The following is a 20,099-nucleotide window of genomic DNA, read 5'->3' on the forward strand; positions in this document are numbered from 1 at the left end:
TTGCTCTTCATAGGTCTGGCCTTCCTGCAGCGTTGCGCTGGATGTTCTTGAAGCGGATTGTACGATTCTTCATTTCCTTCGTTCTGCATCGTAGATTTACTGTTGTCAACAAAGTTCAACCAAACCTATCTATTTCGCCAGCTACATGTAACCAATTGCGTCCCAACACGAACTTGGGCTATCGAAGGAGCGGCCGCTGTGCTATATTTCCTCTGAGAACGGTGGAGCTTCAAACTGGAAAGAGAACTTCTTCAGCACCGCAAGACTGAAACGGCAGCTCAACAAAATGCCGTCTACAGCAGTAGCCATGCGAACGCAGCAAAAGGTGGAAATGGTAAGAAACTGGCGCTAAATGCATTGTCACTTCATAGTTGTCATTGCCTGGCTCTGGTACTACAGAAGACAGCAGTTGAACTTCAAAACAAAAGTGTAGCCCAGGGCCAGAAGCCTGCTGAGTTGACACAGAACATGCAACTGCAAGGGCCGAGTGACAAGCTAGACTAATATTATTATTATTGCAATAATGGTGGAAGGCTTCACATGCAACTCTCTGTATACATGTACCGTGTATGTACGAGACAGGCTTTTACACAAGACACTACAGTAACTGTCCACCACTGAAACTAGATAATAAGCCGTCGGAGAGTATGATAACTCGTACATTGATTCAGTACTGTAAGACATGTTATTATAACGAGTCGCAAATTTAACGATTGTCCAAAATTCATAGGTTAACGAGAAGATATATTAAAGGGGAAGTATACCCTAAAATCAAATTTTCACCAGTTGTAGTCTTCGGGGTGCTGAGTCGAATGGTCTTGGTCCGAGGAAGCTGAGGCGCTCCCTTCCTACTTGAATCCCAATCGAACTCGCGCACTTCCACCGAAACTGGGTGACTGCGCCCTACTAGATGGGGATTTGTATGCAAAATGTCACTAAAAGCGCCATTTCGTTCTTATAAAAGCACGGATGACCGCGATTGGCCCATATGTTGTAGTCTTTTGGACGCTGAGTCGACTGGTTTTGGTCCGAAAAGGCTGCGATGCAGCGTTCCTCCTTTATTCCCAATCGAACATGGTTGAACAAGCGGTCACGTGCTCCTGCGTACACCAGTCACCTGGTCACCGTGCCTGCAGGGTACAACTTACTAGCCTGTTTGACCTTTTTTGGGTGCAGTCCTGTCACTCGAGTTGAACTCGAGTTGAACCTTGGTGTGAAAGTTGTCGCCTGCTGGCGCGGTGACCAGGTGATTTGGGCACCCAGGAGCACGTGACCGCTTGTTCAACCATGTTCGATTGGGAATAAAGGAGGAACGCTGCATCACAGCCTTTTCGGACCAAAACCAGTCGACTCAGCGTCCAAAAGACTACAACATATGGGCCAATCGCGGTCATCCGTGCTTTTATAAGAACGAAATGGCGCTTTTAGTGACATTTTGCATACAAATCCCCATCTAGTAGGGCGCAGTCACCCAGTTTCGGTGGAAGTGCGCGAGTTCGATTGGGATTCAAGTAGGAAGGGAGCGTCGCAGCTTCTTCGGACCAAGACCATTCGACTCAGCACCCAGAAGACTACAACTGGTGAAAATTTGATTTTAGGGTATACTTCCCCTTTAACGATCTTGCAGTATTCTGCCATATCCACACACAGCATATATGAAGCAGTACGGCCTCAACGGATCTTATTATAACGAAGAAATGTCATCCGTTAAAACGTTAGATTTGCTTCCTCGTTATATATACAGGTCTTACAGTATCCGAGTTTAGTTTCAACTATCATCATATTGACATCATCATATTGACATAAAAGTACAATAACAAGCACAGTCGGACCTCTTTAGGACGAACACCAAGGGACCGACGTTATTTGTTCGCAATAACGGGAGTTCTTCTTATCCATATGTCTTACCCAGTGAATACACAGTGATGAATCCAATAGCACTTGGAATTCTAGTTCTTCTTAAAGGGGAAGTTAAGGCAAAAATTAAAATTTCACCAGTTGTAGTCTTCGGGGTGCTGAGTCGAATGGTCGTGGTCCGAGGAAGCTGAGGCGCTTCCTTCCTACTTGAATCCCAATCGAACTCGCGCACTTCCACCGAAACTGGGTGACTGCGCCCTACTAGATGGGGATTTGTATGCAAAATGTCACTAAAAGCGCCGTTTCGTTCTTATAAAAGCACGGGTGATCGCGATTGGCCCATATGTTGTAGTCTTTTGGACGCTGAGTCGACTGGTTTTGGTCCGAAAAGGCTGCGATGCAGCGTTCCTCCTTTAATCCCAATCGAACATGGTTGAACAAGTGGTCACGTGCTCCTGGATGCCCAAATCACCTCGTCGCCACGCCAGCAGGCGACAACTTTCACACCAAGGTTCAACTCGAGTTCAACTCGAGTGACAGGACTGCACCCAAAAAAGGTCAAACAGGCTAGTAAATTCGTTGTACCCTGCAGGCACGGTGACCAGCTGACTGGTGTACGCAGGAGCACGTGACCGCTTGTTCAACCATGTTCGATTGGGAATAAAGGAGGAACGCTGCATCGCAGCCTTTTCGGACCAAAACCAGTCGACTCAGCGTCCAAAAGACTAGAACATATGGGCCAATCGCGGTCATCCGTGCTTTTATAAGAACGAAACGGCGCTTTTAGTGACATTTTGCATACAAATTCCCATCTAGTAGGGCGCAGTCACCCAGTTTCGGTGGAAGTGCGCGAGTTCGATTGGGATTCAAGTAGGAAGGGAGCGTCTCAGCTTTCTCGGACCAAGACCATTCGACTCAGCACCCCGAAGACTACAACTGGTGAAATTTTAATTTTTGCCTTAACTTCCCCTTTAAGCGAAAGTTTGTCTTATCAGTGTTCTTCTTAACGAGGTTTCACTGTAGTTCCAAGTTGGTTGGAAGGTTGTTGGTTTGCGCCTCGTAATGTTATACTAATAATAATGTGTTGGAGCCAGTGGTCAGGTCGTTGAATGTCACAGTACCCCCTGTCAGTTTTGTGTCTTCTTCTTGGCCTACACTCTGACTGTATGATCCAGTTAATACAATCTAAAAAAAGTTCATTATTGTGTCAGCTCTCTGACAACGGCTGCTAACACCCGGTAAACCCATTACATAGTTACATTGGTGGACGACTACAATGTAGTCATAGCTCGTAACGTGTTTTCCTTCCTCTTATCCATCTTTTATTGTACGTTGCTGTTAGCTGTTCTGTGAAAAAAATCATTGAACAGCTAGTGATTGCCTCGCAAAATGGGGGTTGTCACTTTGATACTCTTTACGGCATTATTTCAATACCATTTTGATTGGCCCTATTTATAATATTCTTGTTCACAGTGGGAGCCAATGCAACAGTGCAAATCAATTACTGGTGAGTCTGTTGTCCGCTCGTCCTTTGTAAATCTACGTAGCTTGTGATCATCTGTACAGTGTTTCTTTCTTTACCCTCTGATGGCAAAAGCCATTATAAACGGCAGGGGCATTGGCCAGCCATTGCAGCAACATGAGAAAAATAGATTTGTGAGTGTCAAGGTTCTTTTTCACTCAATGAGAAAAATAGATATATTGATACACAAGAGGCAGCAGCAGGCATCGAATATGGAGAAACGTCTGGGTATAAACCCAACTCAAAACATACATCCACCCTCCGTGCAGATCTACATGCACTTGCGAGGTAAACAAACACGGTTTCATTCATGATAGAGACGCATGTCCTTGCATGCGTCCAGGCTTTTACACGAGTGGTACTACGAAGTAGTGCAGTGGCTCATGCATGGTGCACCTATGCTTTGCAGGTCATTACACTTAGTCAACTGGCCAACAATTGAATGTATCAAAACATCAAACATCCAAGCTACTATTGAAGCCTTCTGACACTCACCTACAAGAATGACAGTGGTGTCGCCTGGCACTTCGAGGAGCAACCAGCAGACTGACCGCTTCAGTGTTATCACCTGAAGCGGCAAATGATACGATTACTTATCTAGAGCTATGTTGTCTGTGGACCCCCGGTGCTTCTCTCTCCCTCCCTCACATAACAGTGTGTAAGGCGAGTGATAGTTAACCATTAGCACTAAATGGCATTACGAGTCTTTCTATGCTGCATACATTGGTCTGTTCTGTCTTCTTTATCTTTATTGGTTCCCAAGTCACCGGTCTATTCATGAGAACGGGTTAGTCGGAAAGATCCAGGATTTTTCTACATGAAAGGGATTAGAAAATGAAGTGTCTGTCATTTCCAATTCAAGGGAACCAAAACGTTTGGAAGTGTTGGATTCCATTGGTGGGATTGTGAGGTATCATGCACCTTGCACTCTGCATAACTTTTCGTGAGTAGATCGTGTCTAACATAAAACTACTTCAAAAATGGGAAGTAACCAATTCCCTTGTGTATTATGTCTACCAAAGCATTCGATGTGTGTGTGTGTGTGTGTGTGTGTGTGTGTGTGTGTGTGTGTGTGTGTGTGTGTGTGCGTGTGCGTGCGTGTGCGTGCGTGCTTGCGTGCGTAATGCATGTCCACAAGCTCCTTTTTTTCTCCAATACTCTTTCTGTGAGTACAGAAACACACTCGAGGTTGTTTGTCAAGAAGCTTCTTGCTGTTGCTGTAAGTTTGTGTGAGTAGATGGGATGTATTGCCATTGTCATCTACTGCCCAAATACTAATACAGTACTAATAGACCATGTCGGAAAACGTTAAGTCAGAACAGTAATGGTGAAAATGAGCATGATCAATTGATTGCTGGATGCAGCAGAGCCGGCACACTGTGAAACGAAAGTAATCAACCATGATGCAACCCATGCGTGTGCTCTGTTTTCCTCTACAATTGTACCTATGTCCTGGCTGTGCAGATCTCCAACATCGTTTACTTGAGGTGAGCAATGTCAAATGCCGGGATCGGGAACAGGCTCTTACAGCTTCATTCGGTACCTCAAACCAGCTGCATGCTGTAGGAGACATTCAACTCTTTTCCATGGCATTCCACAGCCTGATTCTGAAGTAAAAATACTACTCACCGGTCCCAGAAAGGTGCCCGGTAGAGTGAAGTGACTTCCTTATCTTTATTGATTCCCGAGTGTCCACTCAATCCATACTGTTGCCAGCCGCATATACGTGTACATTCTGAAAAGAGTCCTACATGCAGGATCACCTTACTATGTACTTTGTTTGTCCGTGCGTGTGTGCGTGTGCGTATGTGTGTGTGTGTGCACGCGCACCCACCCGCGTGTGATCTACACATTACAGAAACATCTTCCCAGAGAACGCATTTGGTGACCGGTACCTTGAGGACATCAATTTGAAGATATTGAGGGATGACAACACTTGCAAAGGAGCAGTGCAGGTGATTGAGTGGGTGAAAGGTTGCTTCGATGCCTTGGATCGCAAGCACCTCAAAGCCGTCATCCTGGCCATCTACAAGGATGCCAACGACATGGAAAACGCTATCGAGTCGTACACGTTCCGCTTTGGCTACGACAGTCTGGATGTTACTCGCAAAGAAGGCGGTGATAGCAAACAGGAAAAGTCCTTGTTACATGCAACAACAGCAGAAGAGGTGAAGAAGGCTACAGTCCGCCTGCTCCGCACACTTATTGTTCTCTCACAGACCCTTGATGGCCTGCCAAGTGAGGTCCTGATGACTATGAAACTGCAGTACCTTGACACTGTGCCCGAGGATTACGACCCACCGGGATTCAAATCATGCGAGCAGTCAGCTGTCGTAGTTGATGGCAACCCACCAGCCATAAATGTTGGCGGCATTTCCACCGAGTACCACAGCGTAAAGCTACGCATCAAGACCAGCTGTCACCAGTACGCAGACTTAGATCATCCAACCGAGTCACAGAAGGAAAATGTCATCGATGCAGCTGACGTTGTGGTGGACGAACAACCACCTAACATTCCAGACCCACAACTTGATACTCCACCACCGTCAGCTCCTAACTCTGTGCATGGAGAAGAGCAACACATTGAAGAAGAAGATGACGATGAAGTCGAGAACGCCAATGCCCCTACCAACAAAGAAGAACCACATGCAGCTGTGAACGAGCAGAGTGAGTGCATGGAAGTTGAAGAACAGGAGCAAGTGCGGTGTCCATGCGGTGACAACCAGGACGACGGTCTGATGATCAAGTGCGAAGTGTGTAGTCACTGGCAGCATGGAGTTTGCTTCGGTTTCCTGTGCAATGATGATGTGCCCGAGCAGCATTTCTGTGATCAGTGCTGCGTTGATGGCAGTACTGAGCGGCCGCCGTCCGATCCCATCCTTTGCTTCTTGAATCCAATCACACTGCAAGCAACTTGTCTCTGGAGACGTGGTCTAATGGCATGCTCCGAATCCAATCGTATCCTGGTCCCTGGTTTCGCCAGGAGACTTGGCGTTGAGATAAACGTCGCGCAAGGAATCGTGCATCGACTGGAGAGGGAGGGCTACATCACTACTCCCACACGAGGCAAACGCCTTGGCAAAGTTGTCAACAAGGACAAGATCAGAACTGAGGGCATCAACAAGTATTTCGATCGCTCTCTTCTGAGACCACTGGATGGTTCGTGTGAGCCAGCAAAAACAGCAGACGAACCAGCAGCAGCAATAGCACCAGCAACACAATCTGACGACATGGACAAGGTTACAGTCAGCGCTGCCAACTTGGCTATAGACAATTCCAAACCGCAGTCGCCATGCCGTTCAACCAGCCGTGGCAAGACCAAACAGAGACAACAGGCTGATGACATGGATTATGCAAGCAGTCAAGAAGTCAACGGAAACTCGCCAAAGCGCCGATGTCGTCGCGGAAGCATTGCAAAGAAAGCAATCCGCTTGTGAAAAACACATTTGCTACAGAAAGCTGCCTAGAACACATTTGTACAGTTTCTTTTCTTTCCTGCTGCACAGTCTGCTGCAACATAATTACCCACTAGTGCATGCAAATACAGACATGTAGATGTTTTAAGCATCGCAATATTTATCTTCCAAAGTATCAGAGATATTCCAAACGCTATTGTTCCAAGAATAGAGCAGCATCATTATTCTATGACCAGCATAAATAATTCAGTGTCCTTACAAAGTAGTCTGCACCTACCAGCAGGCATACCAGCATGAAACCTATGGACTATTCTCATTCATTGTACATCAAACTATGTGCACATGTTTAGAACGGGAAGGTGCCCAGCAGTGTAGGGACCATAAATAAAAAGTCAAGTGTGCAATGAAGGGCGCACCAAATCGAATATGCCAGGAGTGTCACGAATCATAGGGTAAGAAAGTGTCAGATTACCTATAAAAAAAAACTACTACAGTCCATTTCAAAACTATAGACGCGTACCTAGGCAAAAACCGTTATGCCAGCATCTATACCACATAAAATCTGTGATCACTTTGTGCATAATTTTTTTCCAAATTGGGCGTCTGTTATCCAATCGTTTAGAGACTATATGAGAGTAATTGTGGAGCGATCCTGAGCAATATTCCGAAAACTATTCTCAAAAGGTTCCAGCCAAATTTGAAATATTTCAAAAACCCTACGCGTCTATAGTTTTGAAATGGACTGTAAGTACACCTATTGGCTTTTCCTTTCCGGTGGCTTGCCGTATAATGCTATGGCCAGTATACATAACACGGCCAGGTAGATTGACAGGATGCACATGGCAGTCAAATTCGACACATAAATCGTTTTCATTGACATATTTACGATACCTGTGCCCAAGTTTGCAGCCAAGAAAAACAGCAGTTGGTTATGGCTGATGGCCGACAGCAAGACAGGAGGCGACGGGGACTCAACGTTTACAAGTTGACCTGCAGCAGTATTCGTTACAGCTGCTTGCTTCACGATTTGCGTTGGCAACATATAGCCGTACAACACATAAAAAGCTAGCAAGACGGATGTGCCAAGATGTACCTGCACACATGGACAAAGGGTCAAAGAAGTAAACACACGTTGCAGAACTGCCCAGTATCATAAGGCATGATTTCACCAGCTTCTTTATGTCACACTTATTAATTGATAATAATTACTTCTGAAGTAGGACATGAGTATACATGTACAGGATGCTACAGTTGGCAGTCCCTTGTCAGTCGTCATGTTCACTCATGGAGTTCAAAAGAATGCAGTCACATGTTTGCACCAAACCAATGACATGATTATTAGTGGGACATGGTCACTGGGTAACACTAGTAGCATTGGGTCACTAGTACCGTAAAGTACCGCGAGAGCGCCCCGTCTCGCGAGAGCGCCCCACCTTGATTTTACAACCAAGGGAAGAAAATCGTATGGCAGAATACTACTAAGTTGGTACGGTGTGAGAACCTTTTTGTACTAAGGTCACACTCGGCATGTTTTTATGTGGAGCTCGCCATCAGCTCTAAGGTAAACTGGGTACGGATTGACTCCACAACATGCAATGTGTGTACAAGGTTCGTGTCGTATGACCTACACACAGGAAACCACCTCCACAAGACGGCCACGAGAGGACGAGGTGGTGGGGCGCTCTGGCGGTACTTTACGGTAGTAGTACCTAGCCATCAAACACTGACTTGAGTTCAAGCAAACAGTATGCCATGGACTGACGTAAATGCATTAGCGCAAGCGTGTGCAGACGCGTCGTGTGCAGACATATTGCAAGTGAAGGCATGTGTATGTTGCATTTGTATGTAAAGCCATAACTGGTTCCAGGATACAGCTTTTAAAGGGCTCACCAAACAATGCTCAAACAACCATTACCTGCCAGAGGATAAAAGGCAAGTTAGCCATGCGCCTTGAGATAGGCTGCACGATTCCAGCCAGCGAGAGAGTTTCCAACAGCACAAGTGGTACAAGTGAGAACAAAAGTGAACACCGCATTCGTCTTTGGCCACTCCTGCAGGCACAGAGCAGAGTCACAGCCAAAGATACAACCTCATGACCAAGTACCAGTCAAATTTCCATTTTAAATGTCAGCACATATCAGTACACATAGCACACATAACAGTACACGTAGTGTTCACCATACCTCTGCACGCACGCACAAGCAAACTATACCGTAGAAACTAGTGACTGCCGGCTTTCGAAGCCTGTTACCTTCTGGCCGCACAGTGCTACCAATGTACTTATGTTGCAGTACAACGTGACTACGTGTAGTTGATTGTGGAGAACACCCACACACCCACCCACCCACCCCCCCCCCCCCCACACACACACATACACACACGCACAAACACATCTTGACCGTGCCCATTGCAAAGTAATGATAGCGCATCGTCATTTCTCCAGGCCATGAGAGAATTACTGGCAGCATTTCGGATCGCTGCTTCGACGAAACATGCAGCAACACGCACGCACACCCACACACATATCACACATGCACGGATGCATGCGCGCACACACGCATGAACACACACACACACACACGCACACACAATGTCCACATACATGCACACACAGCATACGTACCACAAGCACCTGCCCAGCTGCACCGACAAGCTGTACAGGGAGAAATAGCCCAGTGACGATAGGAGACCTTCTCGGTTGGCACTTATCCAGTCACCGCGAGCACCGTCACCCGCCCAGGAATGCTGAATAAACTCTGACCAGCCAGCGTTCTCCAGGAGAACTTGATACGTAATCCCAAGCAAGCCGCCAGTGATAAGAGGGGACCAGAAGCTGGTGGATGATGCAGTTGGTAGTGATGGTGCTTTGTTTTGCCACACCGCAGAAATCAGTAGGGTAAAAATCTGCACAAATACCACGGAGAGAAAAGTCGAATCAGCGTTCGGAGATTCAATGATGCACCATACATCAACATTATAATGTGTTGATGCGTGTTGCACATAATAATTATTCTGTTGACGTATGGTGGGCATAATCATGAATTTCCAAACACTGATTTCATTGATTGTTTTCATACGAGTATAGGCATGTAGGTGCATATGTCTAGCACTCCTTGCTAATCCACGCAAAAACAAAGTAAACAATTCCCGGCATGCACAAATGCATGTAGTACTGTGATGGCGTGGGCTTCTTTTCTGTCAACATACGTCGAAAAAGCCTCGTGATCAACAGTGTATTATAGAATTAAAAAGATCTCACAGTCATACGTAATAAGTTCTAATAACTGACCTTTAGTGCAGCCAGCGTGAAGAAAAAGTTCCAGTGCACGCCATACTCGCTCGTGTGCTCTTGGTAGGCTGCAGCTTTGGTGGTCAGGAGACGACCGCTGCCGAGAACCACAAGGGCCAGGAATGTCTTCCAGCCGTGCAGCAAACTCTCTCGCGGCTTCTGCCGCGCTTCGCGGGACACCAGCGCCATGGAGAACACATATTGGCCAACGCCCACGTCCATCAGGCCAGTGCCGAACGTCTCGACCTTGGCCAAGCGGCGCGGCCATACGGCGAAATCAACTCCCAGTATGGCCACGGCAGTTGCTATGTTGATGAAGGCACGCAGAGCGGTGACAGCTGATGCCAGAGGCCCACTAGTTGCGGAATGAGCTGAACTCAAACCGGTTGAGGTAAACACATTGGTAATGTGCAGAACAGGCAGCACCAAGAAAGGTACGCCAATCAGCCAGGACACGTCGGCGAAGTACGTAAACAGCAGCAGGATCGGGAAAGCCAGTGACAGAAACTGGATCACATGGTCTGACCTAGAGAAAAACAAAAAAAGCCAAGTAGCAGCAGAGTAGATTTAGCATACTCAACCAGTATTGTGTCAGCAGTCGGCTGAGATGAGACGAGATATGCACACATGCATGCACCTACGGTAGCTGCAAATAACGCATCCACACCGTCATGAAGATGTGTAGCACACATGTGGCAAATTACCTAGATCTCTATGCTGTTTAAAACTCGAACGTTGAGCCAATAATAAATGTAAGGAGGAAATGAACACATGGATACGAGTTATGTGTTACAGATTCAGCTTGTGCCTGACTGTCGCATTTTCTGACTGTATACTACCTAGTTACAGTGGTGGACAGTGACTCATAAACTCGTGTCCATGTCCTCCTTTCCTCTGTACATCTCCATGCTGGGCGGCAAAACACACGCAAAGTTGACAGGTGAAAAGTATTGTGCAAATAATAATTAGTGCCAGCCAGCCAGTCCGACAGTATTTTCCTTCCATTACTTGTAGTTTCCAGCGTCGAACACTAAATTGTCTAACCATACTTCCATAGTGCATTAGGGGCCATCCACGGTCACCAAGAGTACATAACCCCCCAAGAGTGTGCAACTCCACTATGGGTGCTGTCCCGACAGAATTTCAAGTTGACGTCATTTTGATGATGCAATGCGCACTGTACACGGATTATCAGACGGATCCGGAACCTGTGGTTGACCGAAGCCGATCGATCCTGTTCAAATTATTACAAAGAAAAACGTGTGATGCTTTGACACCCGTACACATGTTGTAAATCACTGGTGCAAGGAGCATTGCGTCATAAATAATGACGTCAACTTGAAATTCTGTCGGGACAGCAGGGTATGTGGGAGTTGCACACTCTGGGGGGTTATGTACTCTTGACGGTCACCAATTGTTATTTTCAAAATGAAAATTTTCCGTCCGGGGGTGCGTGGGTTTCAGGAGTTTCGTTTCGAAAATAAATTTTAAATGATTATTGTATGCACATGGAACATGCCCAAGTTCTTATGGCTGCCGAATTCGGAAATCAATCTTTTGTTTAAGATCGTTGTACTTGCAGAAAAGGTGGGACTGAAACATACTAAAACCTTTCTTTCGAAAAAACAAAACAAACGGTAACCCCGGATCACCCCTTACAAATCTTTGAATGAGGTCAATTGTTTACTTAATGTTTAGGTAGGTGCGGGCCAAAGACCAGGCTAGGTGACCAGAAATATTAGGTACAGAGAACTGTTAACCATGGGACATTAAGATGTACGACTCGTACATCAGTGCTCCTGTATGCTCCTGTATGGGCGAGATGTAATTAAATTAATTTCAGAGCTTTGACAGATGTAGCACGTCAGGCAGAGCCTGGGTCCAGCGGCCCTCAGTCAGTGCATATGCTTGAACTCGCGAGCATGTGTTTGTTTGCAGACACCACCTGGCCAATTGCTTGCCGGTGCGAAGCAGGCGTGTACACAGAGTGACGGCTCAATCACGTTAGGATGTACAATGTCATGTACATGCACAACACAACAGACCACAGTCCATTTCAAAACTATAGACGCGTACCTAGGCAAAAACCGTTATGCCCGCATCTATACCACATAAAATCTGTGATCACTTTGTGCATAAAAATTTCCAAATTGGGCGTCTGTTATCCAATCGTTTAGAAACTATAATATGAGAGTAATTGTGGAGCGGTCCTGAGCAATATTCCGAAAACTATTCTCAAAAAGTTCCAGCCAAATTTTGAAATATTTCAAAAACCCTACGCGTCTATAGTTTTGAAATGGACTGTACTCATGACCGATACGTACATGTATGTTTCCTGCATGTTCTGCGTGACCAAATGATCACTAGCGAGACGCCGTGATACCCAGTTGATGCATACACAATGTCATGTCTTCATGCATCGCTTGTGCAGTGTTCATGTATCGGTTATGGATCAAATTGCAGCTAGAATAGAAGCTTAGTTTCACTAAAAGCATTTCCTAGACAGAAGAAAACAGCCGCATACGGTATGTAGCCATAAGCACTGCTTTTTTCACGTGGCCTTACGGCACTGCATAATTTGCACAGCTTACCATTTTGGCCATTCAAACACCAGCCTAGGACGTATAGCAAAATAGGTGTAGTTGCATAGTGGTGGCAGCAAGGCTGTCAGCAGAAAGATTTCCCATAAGCTCGTTCCATGATGATTGGAGACAAATGCTTCGTGCTCCTCTTTGTAGGTCATCGGGGACGTCCACAGCAAAGAGTCTACGGGGATAACTAAATGCCAAGCTATAAATCCCTGCGATTGTAATCAGTGGTAATGCGTAGTGCCTGTCTGTCGACGTCGTGACATTGAAAACATTGAAGCGACAGTTTCGAGTTTCAAACGAAAGCGTAGTTTTGTTGTGGAACACGTGGAAAACATCATTATTTTTTTTAAACTGCAGTCATGACGTCATGATATGATGCGTTCGCTAGCTCAGTACAGTAGTAGTACAGTAGCTGCATGCATGCTAGCTGCTAGCTCAGGAGTCAGGTTTCAGGAATCAGGTTTCAGGCCAGACTCCGGTCAGGAGCCAGGTCGCACCATGTACCAGTGCAGTAGGTAGATCTTCAGGGACTGAGACAGTGGGAGAGATCCGGGAGGAGTCATGTAACATCAAGAGTATAATTATAACCCCCGTTGGAGCATGGAGGTGGTCCCGGGGGGCTCTCCCCGCTAGGGACCGGCGGATTCTGCTCGAAAATTTGGCAGATTCTGCTCGAAAATTTGGCAGATTCTGCTCGAAAATTTGGCAGATTCTGCTCGAAAATTTGGCAGATTCTGCTCGAAAAGCAGTTATATTGGCAGAACCATACAAACCTTATGGCGGGACATTCCTCGAATTCTGCTCCATTTCTTTATCCACATACCAAACATGCATGAAACTTACCAGAAAAAGTACCGAATTCTGCCAATTTTTCTGCCAGCAGAATCCGCCGGACCCTACTCCCCGCGGGAACATTTTGAAATTAGGGTGCAAAATCCTGGATTCTGGGCACTTTTGGCATTGTGTTAAAAAAAGTGGTCCGGCCGGACCGGCTGCTACGTCCCTGTTATATAAGTACTCTTGCCTGAGTCTTGGTAACATGTGTAGGGCCGCCTGGTCCCTGGTCAGGACTCCCTGACTGACTGACAGTTTGTTGTCACTGCACAAAAAAGACCAGTGCATGCGTTGCGTAGCCATAGTAACCCCATATACAGTACTACTGTATGTATCTCTGCCATACACGCTATTGCCTATTGGTACACGGCCCAGCAGTTGGGTTTGTGCCGGAGGTAGCTCAGTATTCACTGAGTCCCGAGCCATGGGTACTAAATGACATGCCAGTCACACGGGTGCCACCGGCATTCAGTTGTGTGGGCTAGTCACGCGGCTGCAAACGGCTGCCAAGCCGAGAGCCGCACTGGGCCGGAGTGACGGCCCGATGCACAGCCGCCCGTCGCCGATCACACTCAGCTGTCTCAGTCAGGTCATAACAATTATCAGTGTCTTTCTACGGAATGGAACGGGTCATCACAGCCAGCGGTGAATCCCCATTTGTGATAAGCCTGATGAGAATCACGGCGGTAATGCCAATGCCGGTACAAATGCCAGCAGACCATTTGCTTAGCTAGCCTGAGCTCAGAACTGCTTGGGAGCTGCACATGCAGTGGCTAATTAAAAAAGAAAGGAAAAAAGTCATAACTACTTGTAGTAACTTATAGGTCCTTTTTCTCTTTACAAAAAAAATGGTACAGTTGGTAGGATGCAGTCTGAGATACATGTACACACTAGTTCTTCGAAGTTGAAGTACAACAATCGCTAAAGCCGACTCGAAGTCAGGAGTTATTTTGTGAGAATCTGCCGGAAGGTGAGCTGCTGTGCTATATGGCGTCATTTGTGCAAAACAAGTCTGCTCAAATCATAATTCCGATTAAAAGGCGTCATCACTGAATGGACAGAAATGCATGCCATGAGACTGAGGCATGGCATGGCGTCGCAAAGCCACCAAAGTTAGTACAGTACAATGCTGCTCAATGGGATTCAATCGCGCTTGAGTCACAGTCACGTACCACTGTGCCTATAATTCTATTAGCATAGTAGACCATCCACAACTAGATTACCATAGTTAGCCGCGATGATCGTAGGTACTAGTACGCGGAGAGCACTTGGTTACTTCCGGGAATGGCCAGTTGGTTTTGTGGCAGTTGTGTGCTGGCTGCCATGCGTGGACTTTACAGTCGGCATTGATCCCGCAGGCTGACCGCTTGCGGCTGCGTGACGGCGATCCGGTTGAATTGCGCGCCTAGCTGTAGAACTGTGGAGCTGTGCTGGCTGCGCCTGCAGCTGCGACGGTGGCATGAAGTACTTGCATTCGGCCGGCATCGGAGATCGTAGCTCCTCTGCCGACGGTGCGCCGATCCCGCTATCGTCAAGACGACGGTAGCCATCGATCAGCGAGCTGAAGCCTGTAATGCCGCCCATGGCCGCGTAGGGCACTACCTTGCCGACCGGCTTGCCCCTCTCCAAGCGCTCCTCGCGCGTCTCCACGATCATCGCGTGGTCTGCAGTGGTGTGTCCGCACTCGCAGCGGTAAGACGTGCGGTATGCGCGGCAGGCACAGGCATTGCCGGAACGCTTGCACGCGTGTGGTGCCCGCGCATCGTGCTCTTCGGCCGTGTGCTTGCAAGTGCAGCGCGGCGGCTGAGTGCCGACCACGCTGGGAAGGTAGCGGTATGACCTACACCTGCAGCCTCTCTCCTGGCATGGCACTGGAATGGGATGCGGCGGTAGGTCATTGTAGTCCGATCGGTGAGCTTTGTACCTGCAGAGATCAGTGAACAACAATAGGAGCAAGATAGCAACAGGCAGAAGGGAGCGAATACATCAACTGATCAGGTGGATGCATTGCATAGAGCCGAGATCGTTCTGTGAACTGCAGTCTATCTTGCCAGCGATCAGTTTGTTCTACACCGGCACCATCGGTTGCTAGTACCAAACACCAACTTTTCAATTTCGCTAACGTTATGCACAATAGATCATGCAGCACCTCTAAGACAACCTGACTAAGGGCGCGTTCGAATTGTCCCTCTTTGACTTTTCGAGGAGTTTCGCTTTTCTGAAGAGGTGGCCTTATTGGCCTCTTCAGAAAAACGAAACTCCTCGAAACTCCACAACCTCATCCGATGGGAGAGGTGGATTAGTTCCGAAGAGTTTGGAATAGCTACGTCACGTAGTACGTGGAGATGGTCGATCTGATCGGACGTCATCATCGCCATGACAATTCCACTGAAAAACTCTAAAAAATGATAGAAACCGTTCTACTAATCTCTTTAAAAAATTTGTTTGAACAGTTGATGAAGACAATTCGAACGCGGCCTTAGTATGATGCTTCAAGAAATGCAAACCATTCCGCTGCCATTGGACTGAGCAGCCACAGTGTGCACAGTCACGGTCTCATGGGCATGCAGCTACGAACAGAACTTTAGAGAACAGACGCCGGCTCCTTTTCAAGTATTTCATCTATAGTGCACAAACCTGTGTCCACAAAAGCAAGGTGTTTCAGGGCCCACCAGCTTGCAGTCCATTCCATCAGGATTGGTCCAACTAAAAGCACAACAGACGAACACATATACACACACTTGTACTTGTTCACTGCCAAAACTGGTGACGTGGGTCTCCCCGGGGAGGCCTCGAGGGGAGAGAGATTCAAAACAAATCTTGGAAATACGACTTTCTTCTGCTTCTTCTTTTTTCTTTTTTTCCCTTTCTCTTTTTCTTTTTGAGTATTTACGGTCTGTGTTTTCTGTGTTTTTCTCTCTTTCGTGGAGGCTTGCTTGTTGTATCCTTGGCTTTTGGCTGTTACTTTATCGCCATCACAATATTGGGCACCATTGACCGTTTGGTCTGCGATACAAAATAAAATTTCAACAACAACAACTCAGTTGGCTATTGAACTGCCCAACGGCCGACACCCCCTTAAAATTGAAGTTGCACACACATGCACACACACACGTGCATGCAAGCACACATGCAAGCAAGTGCACATGTATGCACACGCGCGCGCGCACACACACACACACACACACACACACACACACACACACACACACACACACACACACACACACACACACACACATATATATATACATCGTATATACACGCACATGTGCACACACGTATGCGGCACACAAACACACCGCACACATGTACACATGTGCCTATTCTGCACTCTTACACCTTACACTCTTACACCTGCCAATCGCTGAAGCAATGATAGCGAACAGCTATGTTAGACATGGCAACTTGTGCTGGGATTACACCATTCAACAGCTTGCAAGGCTGATGAATTGACCGCCACTAATTTTAGCCTGGTATCCCGCCACTACACAGCTCATTGAAGTGGCTTTTTCTGGCCAGTGAATCCCTATCTTTCATTTTTTTCCATCTTTCCATTTTTTCATTTTTTTGGTTTGTTGACACACACATGCCACACCACATACTCCGGCATACACTGGCTGCTGGTCACCAACCAGGAGGATGAAAGAAGAGCTAGGAGAATGAGAAAAAGAAGAAAGACGTGTGCAACCATAATCGTCGGGAATTGAACCCGCAACCTCTCGATTGGAAATCGACATATTCTGCGCACACACACACACATACACACACACACGTATGCACTCACACACACACACACACACACACACTCACACACACACACACACACACACACACGTATGCACTCACACACACACACACGCACACACACACACACACACACACACACACACACACACACACGCGTATGCACTCACACACACACACACACACACACACACACACACACACACACACACACACACACACACACACACGTATGCACTCACACACGCACACGCACACACACACACACACACACACACACACGTGCACTCACACACACATACATGTACAAGTACATGCACATATACGTGTGGGCATGCATACACAAGATGAAACACACCTGACAAAGAGTCGATTCTTGATGCGATCCACCACAACCGTCTTCTTGAAATGTTCGTATTGCTCAGGTGTCATGATACCTCCAGGTAGGTCTTTGTCGGCATCTCCAACTATCCTGGATTACACCGTGACGGAGCCAGAATACAGTACATAAAAAGTTGCACATGCAAATGGGAAGTTATGACTAGTACTTTCCAACAGTCAGAGCTTCCCTTGCTACCTTGGTCACATGATGTACAATAAAACTCTTCTAATCCGGGCAGGTTGGGACTGAGCACTGCGGCATGTCCGTAACTAGGAATTGCCCGCGGCTCAGAGCATACATGCTTGTACTCACTGCATGCTTGTAAACATTCTTTTACGCCAACCAATAGTTTTCGGGTCGTTTTTCATTGACTACAGGTGGGTCAGAAAGGTGCCCAGTAGACGGAAGTGCCCGGATTAGGGACGTCCGGATCTGGGGAGTTTTACTGGTATAAGCCCCACTTGTTAAACACCAGAAATTCACCCCAAAAAAGTCGGTGTGACTTATACATGTACTACAACTTACAAGCGTCTAGTAAATATTAACGGTGGTAAATGGGGTTGATGTCTGTATCTTGTGACAAAAGTAACCTGGGTGCGGCTTATACATGTATAAATCCGGGAACTGAGTTCAACTAACACTTGAATACGGCAACATACCGTTTGTACTCCAAGTATGCTTCAACATCAGCAACTGCCTGCGACGTTAGGTGAATTCGTTCTGCGCCACCTTCTGCCATCTTGGATGCGTGGCTGAGTGCTTCCAGATAAGTACAGTGTACATCGGTGGTCTGGTCAGTGATCCTTCCACTACTCTCAGCAATAAGGAAATAGTAGCATTGATATTATCGGTACAGCTAGCCGCGAGTGTATGGGATTGAATTTCAATGAAATCGGCTACTGTGTCACCAGTGATCGAGACACTCAGCTTTTCACACGGAGTGGCAGTGTGCTGCTGGCCCGCTACCATGGAGCTGATGAGGTTGTTTCTGAGCGAACCAACGTTACTTTTCCTCGGACTGGAATACCACTAGCATGCACTGGGTACTACCAATTGTGCAAGGTAGCCGCTATGATCCCTGCTCAAAATAGCCCCGTTTTAGACACACGAGCCACAAAGCTAGCGCAAATCATTCCCTTCCCTTTGAAGTTTGATTTGACAACGAGTCATGTACACAGACAGACTCACCGTAACTAAGGTGCTTGTCAGTTTCGCGTTACCAAAGGATACGACTACATGACTGGATAAGTACAATCATGACAATAATTCAGTTGTCATGGTCATTGACACTGACAGTGTCAATGACCATGACAACTGAATTATTGTCATGATTGTACTTATCCAGTCTGTGCCCGGTGACAAACACGATCACTTGGCGGCTTACAAACCTAAGTCCTTCACTTGCACATGATTGTGGCAAGTAAGTAATTACAAGTTGTGCCCTGCAAGGCTAGCTGCAGAGTGCAGGCGATGGAGCCAGGACTATCACGATATTCGATAACCAAGGTAAGGTTTTTTCTCACTTTTGATCAATTTATGCCACGAGACAGTACAATACCCACATGTACCAAGACTACTGTACATAATCATTGTACAGTCTGCATCGGCTATAGAGTGACCGGATATAGGAATATACCGGCTACAGTGATATTGGTACGAAATATCAAAAGCAAAACGTATTCAAGTTATCCAGTACAAATATCACTATAAGTATAACCAATATTATCGGATGTAATGATATTATCGGATATTATGATGACAACAAAGAATCAAAACATGCTGTCCCTCCAGGAAATCGCGATTCCACGGATGCAACAAATTTCGCGATTTTGGCCCAAACCCGCGATTTTCAGCAAAATCCGCGATTTCCCGCGTTTTTTGTTGTTTTCTGCACTATATCTCACATTTTTATGCACTTTTCACGCAGCTAGTTCTTTCCATGATCCTGTAGGTTATTTGCACAGTACGACTCCCGAGTAGATATACGATGCAACAAATTTCGTGATTCGGCCCAAATCCGCAATATTCTGCAAATAATTCCGCGAATTCCTGGCAAGTTCTGCATCATTCCGCACTTTTCGTCGCATTTTTTGTTACTTTCTGCCGCAATTTCTTGCGCAAGTTTTCGAGAGTTTTTTCCGCAAATTCCCGCGGCGACAGAACATGCATAACACACTATAATTATTATTATTGGCTATAGTGATAACTTTAAAATACATGTAGCAATAATATCAAAGACCCTATTTTTTTACTTTCTTCACGTTGCTTATTTTTATAGTGATACATGTACATGTACATAACAGATTTTTTTATGGAAATGCGGGCACTGTCAACTATGCAGCATGCTCATTTGTCAAAACGCCATGCTGGAAGTATTTCCTTGCCTTTCATGTGTCGATCGAAAAAAGAAGAAAAAAATCGATCGTATCGCATATAGTGATGCATCGGTTATAGTGATAAA

At 46.4% G+C, this 20,099-nt stretch overlaps 3 protein-coding genes across 3 annotated transcripts; 1 reads left to right on the plus strand and 2 right to left on the minus strand.

Annotated features, from left to right (window-relative positions):
* Positions 1-20: 20 nt before the first annotated feature.
* Positions 21-7,120, plus strand: LOC135804719 (HORMA domain-containing protein 1-like). Its single transcript, XM_065318662.1, has 5 exons — positions 21-334; positions 3,331-3,364; positions 4,555-4,598; positions 4,844-4,866; positions 5,238-7,120. Exons 1-5 carry the CDS (start codon positions 287-289, stop codon positions 6,814-6,816), a joined length of 1,728 nt encoding a protein of 575 aa, XP_065174734.1. The 5' UTR covers positions 21-286; the 3' UTR covers positions 6,817-7,120.
* On the minus strand, positions 6,971-12,966 carry LOC135804721 (phosphatidylinositol-glycan biosynthesis class W protein-like). The gene is made up of 5 exons (XM_065318663.1): positions 12,676-12,966; positions 10,085-10,610; positions 9,419-9,699; positions 8,711-8,846; positions 6,971-7,888 (listed from the first exon to the last, which is right to left on the minus strand). The coding sequence occupies exons 1-5, from the start codon at positions 12,825-12,827 to the stop codon at positions 7,550-7,552; spliced, it is 1,434 nt and encodes a 477-aa protein (XP_065174735.1). The 5' UTR covers positions 12,828-12,966; the 3' UTR covers positions 6,971-7,549.
* A 1,128-nt stretch (positions 12,967-14,094) lies between these two features.
* On the minus strand, positions 14,095-18,756 carry LOC135804722 (protein FAM221A-like). Its single transcript, XM_065318664.1, has 4 exons — positions 18,298-18,756; positions 17,615-17,728; positions 16,147-16,215; positions 14,095-15,433 (listed from the first exon to the last, which is right to left on the minus strand). The coding sequence occupies exons 1-4, from the start codon at positions 18,375-18,377 to the stop codon at positions 14,782-14,784; spliced, it is 915 nt and encodes a 304-aa protein (XP_065174736.1). The 5' UTR covers positions 18,378-18,756; the 3' UTR covers positions 14,095-14,781.
* Between the last annotated feature and the right edge of the window lie 1,343 nt (positions 18,757-20,099).

This window comes from Sycon ciliatum, chromosome 1 (assembly GCF_964019385.1).
Source record: "Sycon ciliatum chromosome 1, ocSycCili1.1, whole genome shotgun sequence".
Lineage (NCBI taxonomy): Eukaryota > Metazoa > Porifera > Calcarea > Leucosolenida > Sycettidae > Sycon > Sycon ciliatum.